Below are 16066 nucleotides of genomic sequence, written 5' to 3'. Positions count from 1 at the left end.
GAACTTAAATTAGGGGAACACAAAACAGGTGAGCACAAACACAGGAAGTGAGGCAGACAGCATTCCAGACTTTTAGTGAGGTTGACCTCTTGCAGTCTGGGAGGGGAATTGTCCATGGTGGGTGTGACAGTTTATATAACAGCTCTGCACTTCAGAAATGAATAATGTGAGAGGGGGAAAGGAAAACAGCACACACTGATACAAAAGCTCCAACCGGACTCAGTGAAGTTAGAGATAACCATAAAAAAGAGAACTGCATAAGCCTTGCAATTGAACATCCAGAAAGGCACAAGATGGACAAGAAGAACGAACCCATGAGTTTTAACGAAGCCGTAAACAAGGCAGCCGGTTCAATCCAGCGCTTTCCTCTGGTTGAGGTGCGAGGCATCCCACTCAGGAATTGGATAGCTCAAAACTGGAGCTCCATTTGGGCTTTCCGTCCAGATCCATCTGATTTGCTCATCTCCACCTACCCCAAAGCAGGTAAAAACACTGAGTCATTACAAATTATGACCAATCAAATTGCTGATATTATATTGTCCAATCTGATTTAAAATCTAATAGAGGAATTAATTATGGATTTTTATTCAGATCATTGGTAATGGTCACGTTTTCATGAGATCAATACATATTCAAATTGGTGCAAAGTGACCAATTTTTAACATTTATTTATTTATTTATTTATTTTACATATTTTATTAAAACATTCAGTTTGACAGAAACTAATGAGACTAAACTAATGGGATTGCTGTTCTGCTTTAGTTCTTTATAGTCTACCAATTATCCCTACTACATAGTATAGGCCTGAATCATTCATTTTAAACCACTAACTTATAAATGTCCTGTTCTGCTTCTAGAAAAGGCGTGATGTGCTAAATTTAATTTGAGTCCTGATCCAACAAGTCAAGGTTTCAATGCCACCTTAATGCATTAGGTCAGTTTTAGGCACTTTGATCATGGTGTATTTTGGGAAGTAAAACTGCAACACTCTGAAAGGTACAATAACAGTGGAACAATTTTCATTTCAAGTCAGTGTTATGAAGGACTGTCATGGTGTCACTTGGAATCAATGAGGCTGTTTGCTTACTTTTAGATAGAGATGTTTAGATAGAAATGAAACAAGTACCAGCCATTCAAACAGGTCAAAGATTGCTTTTACGTGAAGGAGAAACGTTGTTAATTCCACATTCCGCTTCATCCTCGTCACCAATAATACAGCCGGCGTCATCATTAAAACCTAAACTCGCCTCAAAGTGAAGTTCGCTGCTTTGAGCTTTTGATTGTGACCGCGGAGTCAGATTCCTGAGGCGAGGAAACCAAATGAACACAGGTAAGTTAGCATTCGTCACTATTTAGCGTTAATGCTGTTGAAAATGTCTGAAAGTGATAATTAACTATTACCTATCACGACGGCTTCAACAGTAAATATCATGTACCACATACTGTACTGTTTAGGATACCCATTAGGAGGATTAGGTTGGGATCGTGTTTCTTTATGTATTCAGTGAATGCTAATGCAGGGTAACAGGTGCAGACAGTCAGTGGCTAACGGAACTTAGCTAGCTCAGTAATGTCGAGACCAAAAGTTCTTTTACGAGGTTAATGTGCCAAAAAGAGAGGTTAAGGGTTACAATAGGTTGTAATGCTTTCCTCTATCTCTTCAATCGCTGCTGAAGGCGGGAAAATAAATATTCACAAGTCAGTTAGATTTTCCAGTGCCATTTTGTTCATTAGGAAAGAGGAGGTCACATTTCCAAAATTACACAATTTGGGATTCTGTGACGCAATTTCTCAGTTAAACCCCAAAAAGGCATTTGTCCATATTTTGTAGCTAACAACTAACCAACACTCTTTTTTTTTTTTTTTTTTTACTACTTTTACAGCTTTTCAAATAGAAGGCAGTGGGACTCTTGTCTACCCAGATGGCAGGAAGATTTATAAGCAGTTGCATCAACTCCAGTTCTTACATCTGTCAAAAGTTTTAATGATTTTAATAAACATCAACAGAATTTCATGCAGTTCTTTGTTTATTTTGTGAGCATTTTAGTAGAATTTTAAAATACGAACAAATTTCAGTTGAGGATAACTGTAGGGAAAAAAGTAAAAACAACTCATCTGTGTTATTTTTTTAAAACACATCTTTAAGTGGAAATGTTTAACACAAAGCACGTGTTAAATGTTCAAACCCGCTGATTTGTGTTGTCCTTAACCAGACACGCAGGTGTGTTAACAATTAACACATGATTGAGTGAAGGTTCGTTTTGAGTGACCCTAACCCTACTGTACACGAGAAAAAGCAAAAACGTGTGATAACAGTCCAGTTTACATGACATTAAATGCACTGCTATCTTCCTTCGTTAGCTTTGGATTGCTCGTTCGCAATGCCCACTGGATCACAAATCGGTTACTCTGTTTTTTCCGATGTTTTAAACATCTCTGATCGAAATCTGACATTTTCCTAAGTTCTTAAATATGTGACTTGTTTGAGTCATTTACTTAAAAGTCTCAAACTTAAAAGTCTATATATATATATATATATATATATATATATATATATATATATATATATATATATATATATATATATATATAATGTACACCACTTTAGCAGCTCTAGGAGTACATTTCTGAATACTTTCTTGTGTATAAATAAAGGAGATACCATGTTGACATTTATTTTATTTATTTATTTATTTATTTATAGCGTGGTAGATTTGACATTTTCAAAGGGTAAAAAATACCTGAACTCTGAAAATATTAACCCATTTATGAAATAAAATGGACCCAGCGTTTTTATCTAAACGAACCATCCTTTGGGCTGAAAACCAACCCATTTGCTGGGTTCAAATTAACAACCAAACTTGATAGGTTTAGTTTAGCCCAAAATGTGTTCTGTCCTATATTTACCCAGCTGTTGGGCTAAAAAAATAACTCAATTTGGGTTGTTTTTAACCCAGTGTTTCTTAGATTGTGATGAGAGGGACACTCTCTATTCACCACAGATTAAAAAACTGTCATTCCTGAATGTTATAAAGCAATGTAGTATGGCACTCTACACATAATGGATATCTTTCTTTGTGACAATCTATTTTGCCCAGTGCCTTAACCCCATGTTATCTTTACTTAGCTTTATATATGGGGAAACCTCAGGACAGACCCAGCTCTTATAAACTGTTCTCCTCAGCTGGCACTGGACATTTAACATAATTGTAAGAGGGTTCCAGACAAAACCATTACTATTTTAGAAAATCTGTGACCTTGGGAGATTACAGTAAGAGATGGTCACTTTTGGAAGATGCTTTATGCTGCACTGTCCAGTGTCTCTAATCTGATGTTTTCTAATAAGCGAGGGAACATAACAATTAGTACCTCACGTGTAGCATGCATTTCAGAAGCCACGTGGCAAATAGCTTGGTTAGTCAGTAGTTTCCCCTTGTCACCGATGTAGTTCTTGTAGTTTATATAAAACTATATATTGTAAATGGCTATTGCTGTGGACAGAGTAGCAACTACTACTATAAGTAATATGTTAAACCCCTAAGCTACCTGTGTATAATCAGCTAGACCTTACAGTGGTCATTTTAATAAGTGTAAGAGCAGATCATGTGTAAAATAGTTAAAACAGTAAAAGCCCTTTTAAACGAATCAACCTTTACGACTATGTAAGTGTTCACCAGAGATCCGGCAGAGGCTGTTAAGCTGCTTGAGCAAGATTGTAAGAATCTGGCTAGGTGGATTTGCATCAGGTTTGATTAGTGTTAGTGTGTGCCTCAGACTTGTTGTGAGAGTGACATTTCCAAAGACACACAGTGAATTGAAGTGTGTGGGTGGAGTGGGGGAGGATTATTGTGCCTCACAGCATGCTGTGTGCCCTGCTAGTGTTTCTTCCAGAGGTATCAGATGCATCCAACCATTTCCTACCAAGCTGACTTCTGAAGAAAACTCTGTATGTCTTCACCTGAAGGACCTTGTCACTGGTTCCATAGAAGGTCACCCCTGGATCTGGTTTAGGAATGGTTTCCATAGCAGAAACACACTTTTGGGCACAAAGTAACAGTAGTTAAGCAACATATGGGCCCATAATATGTCAATTTCCTTGAACCAAGCCCAAGCCCTCGGGCGCATCTGTGATACGCCTGGAAACATAATCAAAAATGTTAATAATAATCTGCTGTGCTTGCAACAACATATACCCCATCTAATGTCACATCCATCTGAATAATAATAAAGTCATCAAAACTCTGGAAAAACACAAATGGAACTATTGGAATTATGTTCAATCAAATCAAAATAATTGAGTATTTTAGCATCTTCAAAGTAGACACCCTTTTGCCTAGAATTTTCAGAAATGCATTCTTGGCATTTTCTCGACTGATTTCTTGAGGAAGCCCCCTGGAGATGCTTTTTAAACAGTATTAAGGGAGTTCCCACCTATGCTGGACACTTATCAGCTGCTTTTCAGAATATTTCACTCTGAGTCGTCCGTTTAAAAAAATAAAATAAAAATGGTAAATAAAATAGTTAATTTTCTGATGAAAGAAATGAATACGTTGGCACAATTATATTTTTGTCTACAACACTGATTTCAAACAATTAATCATACACCTTCAGATCAAAAGGTTTTTAAGATTGTGAGAAACATTTCAGTCAAGCGTCCACAAACTTTCGACCGGTAGTGTATGTGCACAGTAAAATAAAATTGCTGAAAAGCGAAAGTAAAATAAACTAAAGAGCCTCCTTTGATTGGTCACAAGCCTGCCTTCCATTTCTTCATTTCCCTCCGAACCAAAAAGGGAATTTTTACACCCATATTTCCCACAGTTCCTGCACCTTACAATGGAGGTTGGAAGGTGCTAATGAAGTGTGTTTAATTGAATTAAATCAAGGCATCTAGCGCTGGATTAAGGAAGGACTCCACTGCAACCGGAGCCATGAGGGCACTAGCATTATAAGACAACACACCAAGATATACACACTGGTTTAATTTATTCATTACATCTGCAGAAACATTGTCAGTGCTGGGGTCACTGGTAAATGCAGTGCTTGCCTTGACTGTATATCATATTTTTAAAGACAATAGGTACTTGCTTAAATCTTATTCAATATGTACCAGCTATGCTTCTTCAACAGCGTAGTTGTTCTGTAAAGCCTTGTATAACGTGAAATAAAACCTTTCAGCATATTACAGCATAAATATTCAGCAATTTACAGCATAAATATCACTCTACAGTGATCTCATTCCTATTATCCTATGCTAAAGTAAATCTGCACCCAATGCATTACCCAGCACATGGACTCTCCTAAACGACCCACACTGCAGACAGTCCGTATGTCGTCCAGTTAAACTTTCCTGCACCGTGACCGTCTCATCAGCAAACTCGTAACAAAAGCTGTACACTCTTACATAAACCAACCCCATGAAGTCAATTCTCTTGCTTCCACATCCTGCTTCAAAACGGCATTAAGATAAAACCACAGTTTAAAGCAGCTATCTGTGGCTGGGAAATTAGAGAGCAAAACTGCCTCTGAGTGGGAGGGAAGGCATTACTGTCTCTCTTATATTATATGCTCTATCTCTTAGTTAGAAAAGGTGGTTGGCTGGGCTTTATGTGTCTCGGAAGAAAGAAGTTGCTTTCTCCACCCTCTCCAGTTGGTAGTTGTCATATGATAGGAAAGAGTTTGCTAGTGCATGGGATTTGGCAAGATCAAATTGGGAGAAAATTTATAACATCAGGCCGAGGGAGTGTGTGTTGTGCAAACAGGTCCAAGCTCTAGTCTTATATGTTGTTCTGGTTGAGGGCCCAAATGGTTTGTGGGAAGAAGCTCCTCCTCATTCTCTTTATGTTGACCTTCAGGGAGTGGAGGCACTTACCTGACCGTAACAGAGAGAAGAGTCAATTGTTCAGATGGCTGAGGTCCTTCACTATCTTCCTGGCCTTGGTCAAGCACAGGTTGCTGTAGATGTGCTGATAGTGAGGGAGAGTAGATGTGCTGATAGTGAGGGAGAGTACGACATGTCTGCCCACCCATACTGCTTGTGGTCTTTCTGTCACGAAAGTGGAGAGCCACTGAAAAAAGGGATGTGCTAAGTCCCAGGTCCTCCAACTTGGTAGTGAATTTATATCATTTATATAGGAATTATAGTGCTAAATGCTGAACTGTAGTCAACAAACTGCATTTTAACATAATTTCCCTTCCTAATGTACAGATGGCTCAGGGCTGTGTGTAAAAATTGTGTGATGGAGTCCTCAGTAGAGCAATTGGGAAGGTATATGAATTGTAATGGGTCCAATGTGTCAGGTAATAAATAGGCGATGAAGTCTCTGACCAGCCTTTCAAAGCACTTCATCGCAACTGAGTCAGGACTACTGGGGGGATAATCACGGAGGCAGGCAGCCTGGGGTTTCTTTGGGACAAGAACGATAATGGACTGTTTGAAGTATGTGAGGATTACTGACTGTGTCTGGGAGAAGTTGAATATCTGTATGAACACCGTGCTAGCTGGTCAGTGTAGGCTCTAAGGACCCAACCTTAGATGATGTTCACTCTCCTGAAAGTCTTCCTCACATTGTGTGCCGAGATGATCTTTATTGAATTTTTTTTTCTTCATCGATAAAACAGGTACCACATGGGCCCAAGAAATAGTGGATCTGCTGCTGCATAATGGAGATGCTGAGATTTGTAAGAGAGCTCCGACTGCCGCACGCTTCCCATTTCTGGAGATCCAGTATCCTCCTCCAGTTCCATCAGGTAAAAATACATGGTTGTAAACTTTAGATCCTTTGATGTATGATTACAACTTTGCTTGAAAAGACTCTGGAAACACCACAGACACCACACACACACACACACACACACACACACACACACACACACACACACACACACACACATACACACACACACACACACACACACACACACACACACACACACACACACACACAGGCTTTTCTCTGTCCTCTACCTGTTTTCCAGGACTGGACCTACTAAAAACATTGAAACCTCCCAGAGTCATCAAGACGCACTTACCCATACAGCTGGTGCCTGAAGGATTCTGGGAAAATAAATGCAAGGTGAATGTATCTATTGAAACAAGTTAAGACAAAGTCTGTTTTATTTCAGAAGTTATCAAACACTAATGTTCACTAAGACTCACTAATATACAGTCCCCTCTGAAAGTACGTGAGAGATCAGAAATTCAGCTTTCATTTCTTGATATTTACATCTACAGTCCCCCTCCGAAACTATTGGAACGGCAAGGCCAATTCATTTGTTTTTGCTGCTGACTGAAGACATTTTGGTTTGAGATCAAAGGATGAATATGAGAAGAGATTTTAGATTTTCAATTTTAATTTCCTGGTATTTATATGTAGGTGTTAAATATCGAACATTTTATATCAGGCCACCCAATTTGTAGGCGAGCAAAACATTTTGGAACATATGACTGACAGGTGTTTCTTATTGCCCAGGTGTGTCCTGTTAGATTGATTATTTAAACAATCTGAACATCTACTCTTAGGTTTTAGCCTGCATTTTCACCTGTGAAGACTGCATTTGTTGTTTAAAAGGATAAAGCAACATGAAGATCAGAGAGGTGTCTATGGGAGAAAAGCACGCCGTTTTGAAGTAAAGAATAGAGGGAAAATCAATCAGAGGCATTGCACAAACGTTGGGCATAGCCAGTAGAACAATTTGGAATGTCCTGAAAATGAAAGAACCACAGGGTACTGAATAACCTGACATTGATCAGGTCTACCAAGGAAAACAACAGCAGCTGATGACAGACACATTGTGAGAGCTGTGACAATGACCCAAAAACACACTGCCAACTCGACAAAGGACTTCATCAGGGGAAAAACTGGAAGGTTTTAGACTGGCCAAGTCAATCACCAGACCTTAACCCAACTGATCAGCATTTCAGCTCCTGAAGAGGAGACTGAATGGAGAACACCCCCCCCCCAAACAACAACAAGCTGCAGTACAAACTTTGAAAAGCATCACAAAAATAAAATACAACAGTTTGGTGATGTTAATGAGGCACTGGCTTGTAGGGATACACAACCAAATACTAAGCGTTATTTACTTTAATTTACTTTAAGACTATTGTTCCAATACTTTTTCTCACCCCAAAAGTCGGTGGTTTTTAATGCAGTGCCGCCTGAGGACCCGAAGATCACGGGCAAGCAATATTAACTTGCACCTTTGTCCCTTGAACACAGAGATTTCTCCAGATTCTCGGAATCTTTTGATGATATTATGAACTGTAGATGATGAGATCTATTCTGGAATTGTTCCATAAATTGTAGACACAGTTTTTCGCAGATTGGTGAACCTCTGCCCATCTTTATTTCTGAAAGACTCTGTGTCTCTAAGATACTCTATTTATACCCAATCATGTTACTGACATGTTCCCAATTCACCTCCAGCTGTTTCTTTTTACTAAGACGTACCCTTCCAGCCTTTTGTTGCCCCGTCCCAACTTTTTTGAGACGTGTTGCGGCATTCAAATTCAAAATCAAAAATTCTTAAAAGGGTACATTTCCTCAGTTTAAACACTCAATATGTTTTCTGTGTTCTATTGTGAGTAACATATGGGTTTATAAGATTTGCAAATCATTGCATTCTGTTTTTATTGACATTTATTTACATTTTACACAGCGTCCCAACTTTTTTTTTTTTGGAATTGGGGTTGTAGACAGATGTAGAATCTAGGAAGCTTCTGTCCATCTGAGATCAATCACCACCTGAAAGGTATCATGTGCTGTATGTCTCCTATTAGATGTCAAATTCAGCCTTTCTGGTATATTTTGTAACCGTTATATGATGAAAGGTAATTAAGGCTCAAGAAGTTCAGTCACTTGTAATCATTAACCACGGCATTTCTACCAGAATCTTCCTCTTCCTGAATACACTTTTTGCTTCCCCCCCCAGGTTATTTATGTGGCTCGAAATGCTAAAGACAACCTGATCAGCTACTACCATTTTGACCAAATGAATCTGATTCATCCAGAACCAGGTTCATGGGAAGAATATCTCCAGAAGTTCATGGAGGGCAAATGTGAGATTCGACAGTGTTCAATAATCTGAAAGACACATAGTTAGTACCTTAAAAATGAGGTTCTTCACTAATATGTATGTCCACAGTGGCCTGGGGATCTTGGTACGACCATGTGAAAGGTTACTGGAAAGAAAGAGAGAAGAGAAATATCCTTTACATGTTCTTTGAGGACATGAAAGAGGTACAATATGATTTTAGAAATTTCCCAACCATTGATATCATGTAGAACTTCACAATGTGGGCTTCCACTCTGAAACTACAAAAGGAATGTTTGCATATAATGAGTTTATTCCCAAAAAGTAAGAGTATATCCTCGAAATGGCGCAAAATTAAAATATATACAATTAGCAGTTGCAGCAGTAGTCACCATCCTATCATCATCAGCTTCATCATCATTGTAGGTGCATAGCAGGTTATGTCCAGGTCAACCTCATTATTTTTGGTTTTCCTTCCAAATTCAGAACCCTCGTCGAGAAATAGTGAGGATCATGCGGTACCTGGACCTGTCGCTATCTGATGACATCATCGACAAGATCGTGGAGTTGACGTCCTTTAATGTCATGAAGAACAACCCAATGTCCAACTACTCGTCTGTCCCAAAGATCATATTTGACCACTCCATCTCTCCTTTCATGAGAAAAGGTCTGGATGTACAACATTACTAGCATTTCTCCCAGTTCTGCCCAAGTCAGTGTTACACTAATGTGTTTCTTTTCCACAGGGGAGGTTGGAGATTGGACCAACTACTTCACACCAGCTCAGTCCCAGATGTTTGATGAAGACTACGCCAGAAAAATGGCTGACGTGGACATTCCCTTTCGCACCAGGATATGAAAGACGTCGTTGACATGAATCTAAACTGGTGCTGTCATGAACGGTTTACTAAACACAGATATGCAAAGATCATTTATTAGTCTATGAAGGATTTGTTAAAAGAAAAATAAAACTTTGTAAAAGAATCAGTTATCTTTTAAATTTGTAAGGGTTACAGCATGAAGAAATTAATAATGAGTCCGATTTAATAATGTGTCATAAATAAAGACCATTTTAATATTAAAAGTACAAACAATATATATGGATTTGTATCCTTGTCCAGCCTGATGAGCATCTTTTTCTAGGTCCTCAGAAATCTCCTTTGTTCGTGCCATGATACATTCCCACAAAAGTGTGTTGTGAAGATCATACTTTGATAGAACCCTGTGCTTTAAATAAAACAGGGCGCTTCCTCACTCACACCTGATTGTCATCCCATTGATTGAAAACACCTGACTCTAAACACCTAATTTCACCTTCAAATGAACTGCTAATCTGAAATGTTCACATACTTTTGCCACTCACAGATATGTAACATTGGATCATTTTCCTCAATAAATAAATGACCCAGTATAATATTTTTTGCCTCGTTTGTTTAATTCGGGATCTCTTGTGCGTGTTAAAGGAAAAGTTGTAAATGTCTGATGACGTTTTAGGTCTTTATTTTTGCAGATATATAGAAAATGATAAAGGGTTCACAAACTTTCAAGCACCACTGTACATTCATCTCTCTAATTTAACATTACTCATCTGGCTTGGCAGTGCACTTTGTTTTCTTTATTGCGTTACCACACAAATATATTAAAACTGTAAACCTGTAACAAAGGTTCTGAGGACAAAGGGTCGAGTTGGAAGTAGAAAAAAATACCATTCTATAAAGTTTGTATAAATTACTTTTCGACAATAGTTTCCATTGGTTATCAGCGACTGTCCTGTATCAGCGAAAGGTGCGCCACTACCTGGTATTACTAGATAGCTATATCTTCAGCACACAAGCTAGTGTCGCTGTGATTGTCAGAGGAGAGAGAATATGCAATCCCACCCAGAGAGCATAGCCATTTTTGCTCCCTTGGTCCAAGATGATTGCAGTGGCATCATTGGGATTTGCACTTGCGATCTCCAGACAATGCTTTTTTGTTGTGCCACTCTGGACCCTGATATTATTGCTAATGAAGTACTATAACTAACTAAGTTATAGAAGATTTTAATCATCTTCAGGCTTCTGAGTCCAATGAAAAAGACATTTCTGTTGGCACTTCATTGAAAATTGGTTAAAAATGCTTATGTACCCTCAATGGCCTCAACCTCCATGCCTGAGGTGAAACTGCTCAGGTCTCTGTCATAAGCGAGAATAATCTACACAACAAAGATGGCACTATGAAGCATTATGAAGAGACTGCTGCCTTCAATGGTGGGTGTTTTAATTCCAAACTGCAACGAAACTTAGGAGTTTTTGCTTCCCTTACAACAAAATAAATCTTTTCCACATCCCTGAATATAAGAAGAACTATTTGTTTGAAATACCTCATAAGGGAACGTTACGGTATGTCTCTTGAGATGAACTGACATCAGCATCAAAAGCCCAAAAAAACTTCAGGTTGCATTCTCGAGTAATAAGAAAACTGGGGACACGGGCTCGTTTTTGGACAATACGGTTTGAAACAAAACAGAACTAATAAGCTATGTTACATGCGGTTTAAGGAATATGTGCGGCAGCAGGTGAAAACCATTCACACGGTCAATTCAATGTGTTCCTTTTGGTCATACCTGACATTCTATCATTGTAAAGTTCTCTAAAAGGGAAAACTGAGAAAATTGTGTATAAAAATTTCATTACAGTTCTCCTGAAAGATGCTACACCTACCTGTAACCTAATCTACTATAGCACTTATGCTACAGGCTGCGATCTAGTACATTTTTAGAGTAAAACTGTAACAGGAAGTTGAGCGCTGACAACATATCATACAGTGTGCGGTCCAGCAGCTCGTATTTTGAGTGGTTTAAGACGTACTTTATGCTTTGTTCACCTGTGTTCCATACAGCAGGTGTGTTTCGCTATGGAAAGCGGAACATCCCAAAAGCATGACGAAACTGCGTGACTCACTGAACAGCGTGGTACCACCCATTGGGGGAGACAGGGCAGATAAATTTAAATGTGTGACTCACTCGGTGGCACGAGTCACAAAAACATATGCAACCAAGTAACAAATTCCAAGAGTTCTGAAGCCCTGAAAACGTCATAACCTGATCTATCTATCTATCTATCTATCACTCTAATTAAATTGCAGAAGTTTGAACGTGTTCAAATTCTTGTTTTTAGACACCAAAGAACCACTGGTGGTCAAACTGGTAGCTTCATCCTTTATACATGGAGGTCCAGGACTTAAAGCCCTATATTCTAGTTTGTACTCGATGATGTGTGGACAGGAAAAGCAATTGGTGAAGATTGATTCCTGAGATCCATGAAGTATCCAACAGGTATATTTGCTGTGCATATTTAGTTGTGAATAATGTTAATTAAATATCAGTCATATAAGATAAAAAAAACCTGTCAAAAATGATCATTCTTCAATCCTATTGTACTGAACCCAAGAGAGAGAGAGAGAGAGAGAGAGAGAGAGAGAGAGAGAGAGAGAGAGAGAGAGATCAATTCATGCATCTCACAGTCAAAAGAAACCAGAAGCCCTTCAGAGGCATGAAGCATGTTCAAAGACCTCCTTGATGTAAATTGGAGTGAAGAAGGTAGTAACAACAGAGAGGCTGATGAAGAGACTCTTGGGAATCTTCTCTTGGGAACGGTTACTTAACAGCGTTCAGGGTAGGTATGTAAAAGGTAGGTTGTTGTCTTTAATACATTGAATTTTAACAGCAACACATCTTTGAAGATTTTTCTGACATTTAATACTGCTGCTGATTAGATTCCGCCACTGGGTTTCTAAACAAACAAACAGACAAACAAACAAACAAACAAACAAACAAACAAAACGAGGTGTACTCTGTTTAAATGAACTGTTTCACCTGTAACAGTAATGTTTAAATGCCATGAGTTGTGTTTCCTACAGCTACTCTTGTATTCATTTTTGGTGAGTGAGGAATCAGTTAGCTCTGACTTTTTTGAAATACCAATTAAAACACCTCGTTGTTAGACTTCACATATTTGGACTTGGGGTAATGTACTTATCTCTGACATTTTAGACCCATCCAAACCCCAGGTAGCCCCAGGCAATATATCCTATCCGAACTGACATGGTAAAGATATCCTGTGGGAAAATAGGTTTTTAATGCTTTTGTAGTGGAACCAATTTTTTTTGTAATGTTCAGTGGAAAAAAAACGTCCAAGAAGTGCCTTTCATTTTTCTTTCTGTTGGCCAAATTTAAATCTCAGAGCAATAAATTATAGATGACATTTAATATAATGTCAAACAATCAAAACTTTAGGGAGTTTTTATGGACGTTATTCAGTTCCTAGCACAGACATACAGTATCTCCAGACATTTATTTATATATATGTACACCGAATGGCTTGCTTTTTTGGTCTTTTATTGGCTGAAATGGACCTCATACATCTGATACATCTGATACACCAACCCCCCACCCCCACCCCCACAACCTCCCCACCAAAAAGATGTTCATTTGTTGGTTATGTTCATTCCTTCCTACAATCAATCCTCCATTACCTATATTGCTTCTTTCTATCATGTATTGTGCAACACATATGTTTTCTCCACACATCCTGTTAGTGGAGGAACTGCAGAATGCAACACATTGTGGATGAGAGAGATCCGAGGAGAATGACCAGACTGGTCCGAGCTAACAGGAAGTTACTATAGTAACTCGAATAAGCACTCTTTACAACCGTGGTGAGCAGAAAAGCATCTCAGAACGCACAACACGTTAAACCTTGAGGTAAATGGGCTACATCGAGGTTAAAATCGAGGTGCGGTATTTAGGAGAAGAAGCTGGAGATGGGTTCAGAACCTCAGCACCGTATAGTCTGTACTTGTTTTTGACTCATTCAATTCAAGCGACCAGTCAAAGAGGCTAACATCTATACAAACACAGTGTTTAATATAATAACTCTGCTTGTCATTTTTCACTGCTGTAACTAAAAGGGAAATTCTTTAAAACTGATGGTGCCACAATTGGGGTACTGCATGATGCCATGAGAGAATTATATCTTCAGATTCACTTCCCCTGGCTGTGGTAAATGGAACCCTGGGGGTCCCCATAAACCACTTTGTGAACCACTGTCACGGTTAAGCCGAAATCAGTGCTGAACTACGTTAAATTTTATCATTACCTGCACTTCCATCCACCACCTCTATAAATTCCTGACAACCACAAGCCTACCTTGACCGTCCTCTGGTCTGAACGACTGGTAGTGAATCTAAAGATATGATTCTCTCACGGCATCATGCAGTTCCCCAAACAGTCCACCATCACCTTTAAACAAAATGACAACTGATTCTAGGCGAATTTAAAAAACATAAAAAAAACCTTTTCAATGTAGTCTATTACACTTAGTACTACTGTAAGTGCAAGACCTGAGCATTTACAAGTGTTCTTCAAGAGAATGACTGGACTCCAAATAAAACTAAAAATTTCTGCCTCGAAAAGCTGTTTTTGTGGCTAAAAACATGCAGTGTAGCTCTTCAAAATAAAGTCGAACCACATCGCACGTTGTGTAGCTGTTTATAGTGAATATGTTGAGCGTTCACAAGTTCTTTTTACAACAAAATCTTCAGGTTGAGATGTTACTATACTGCAAAAAATACATTTACTCAACATGAGACATGGATTACGCAGAGGTGTGGCCAGGACCTTTTTCAATGCCATGGCCATCTTAAACACGGTGAATTTATTGGGGTAGCAATCTAGGTCGGGGTAAAACTAATCCACTCATCTAATCCACATCCAGACTAAAACTAAAAACTCATCTAATCCACATCCAGAGAAAATGATATAACGTGGCGCCCCTGATGTGTATGTGTATGGCCTGAGAAGGAATGCCAATGTTTGATCGATCTAGAAAAGTGTTAGCGATTGTGTTAACCGTGTTTGCTAGCTTGAAAGCACACTCGTCGATAGTCCTTGCCGTCGGAAAATGCTGAAACGAGTGTTCAAAATTGTGTTGTAGCATGTTTTACATTTAAGGCAGACACCCTTATCCAGAGCAACTTACATTTTATCTCATTTATACAAATGAGCAATTGAGGGTTAAGGGCCCAACAGTGGTAGCTTGGCAGTGCTGGGGCATGAACTCCTGACCTTCCGATAAGTAACCCAGAGCCTTTAATCACAGAGCCACCACTACCACACTGTGTTCTGTTATTATTCGTAGGAACGCATCACGGTAAGATTTCGCAAGTCGTCCAGTTTCACATCGTATGCCATTAGTAACCGCACTGACGCTGCCTTATCCTGTGGAGCCAAAACTTATACTGGAAACACTGAGTGCACTGACTACTACTACTAGTATTACTACTACTACTACTACTACTACTACTAATAATAATAATAATAATAATAATAATAATAATAATAATAATAATAATAATTTAATGGTGATTATATATTATTGGGGTGGCCGTGATTCATGCTAAGGTGACAACTGTGGAACCGCCAAATGCAAGGCAGGTCTAGACTTTTATTATGACAGAGTCCAGCACGTTTACCCGGAAGTGATCCTGGATGCCGACAATAACAAGCCCTGCCGAAATGCGTCAGTCGTAAAGATTTTGGTGATAAATAAAACCACAGTTTTATGCGTCTTATTTTCCAGGCTTTAGCCAGCTGCGTTAAGTTCGGGAGTGGATAAAACCCCAATCTAAATCTCTCTCTCTCTCTCTCTATATATATATATATATATATATATACACACAACACGAATCGGTATTTTTTTGTGCAGGGATGGAGATGTCTAAAGCCGAGCGTCTGAACGAGCGCGTGAGCGAGCTGCTGACGGCGGCGGTGCAGCGCGTGCTGGAGGCGGTGCGGGACACGGTGCGGGAGTACGAGGAGAAAAGCGCGCAGACGCAGAGGGAGAACGAGAGACTGCGGAGGAGAGTGCAGGAGCTGCAGGACCAGCTGGACAGGGACACCGCAGGTACGCGCAAAGTATTGGCACCCCCCGAGCTGGACAGGCGTCAACACGCACCCTTCAGCTTGTCCATATGCGGGTCACTAAGTGAG

The 16066-nt window shown here is 39.2% G+C and overlaps 2 protein-coding genes across 3 annotated transcripts in view; both read left to right on the top strand.

Annotated features, from left to right (window-relative positions):
• The first annotated feature begins 142 nt into the window (after window positions 1-142).
• On the top strand, window positions 143-10452 carry LOC108274358 (sulfotransferase 1C1). Of its 2 annotated transcripts, none has more exons than XM_017484489.2 (7): window positions 143-483; window positions 6622-6750; window positions 6979-7076; window positions 8935-9061; window positions 9148-9242; window positions 9523-9703; window positions 9783-10452. In XM_017484489.2, the coding sequence occupies exons 1-7, from the start codon at window positions 294-296 to the stop codon at window positions 9893-9895; spliced, it is 933 nt and encodes a 310-aa protein (XP_017339978.1). In that variant the 5' UTR covers window positions 143-293; the 3' UTR covers window positions 9896-10452. The 2 variants fall into 2 exon arrangements, with proteins under 2 accessions (XP_017339978.1, XP_017339979.1); XM_017484490.3 differs by lacking the exon at window positions 143-483 and adding an exon at window positions 722-1330.
• A 5093-nt stretch (window positions 10453-15545) lies between these two features.
• Window positions 15546-16066, top strand: part of LOC108274363 (zinc finger protein 135) — a 2730-nt gene continuing 2209 nt past the window's right edge. Inside the window, exons 1-2 of the mRNA XM_017484502.2 lie at window positions 15546-15596; window positions 15783-15980. Of these exons, the coding sequence (XP_017339991.1) occupies window positions 15566-15596; window positions 15783-15980 (229 nt within the window). The 5' untranslated portion in view covers window positions 15546-15565. The remainder of the gene's footprint in view (window positions 15597-15782; window positions 15981-16066) is intronic.

This window comes from Ictalurus punctatus, chromosome 13 (assembly GCF_001660625.3).
Source record: "Ictalurus punctatus breed USDA103 chromosome 13, Coco_2.0, whole genome shotgun sequence".
Lineage (NCBI taxonomy): Eukaryota > Metazoa > Chordata > Actinopteri > Siluriformes > Ictaluridae > Ictalurus > Ictalurus punctatus.
The sequence above is the reverse complement of the archived record's forward strand: the minus strand, read 5'-3'. Positions and strand labels throughout refer to the sequence as shown.

What these genes read in the sequence shown, in the direction of transcription:
- LOC108274358 (XM_017484489.2), top strand. Translation starts at nt 294, where the DNA reads ATGGACAAGAAGAACGAACCCATGAGTTTTAACGAAGCCGTAAACAAG. An exon ending in TCCTCCTCCAGTTCCATCAG is followed by an intron (nt 6,751 to 6,978) that starts GTAAAAATACAT and finishes CCTGTTTTCCAG; the next exon opens with GACTGGACCTACTAAAAACA. An exon ending in GAAGTTCATGGAGGGCAAAT is followed by an intron (nt 9,062 to 9,147) that starts GTGAGATTCGAC and finishes GTATGTCCACAG; the next exon opens with TGGCCTGGGGATCTTGGTAC.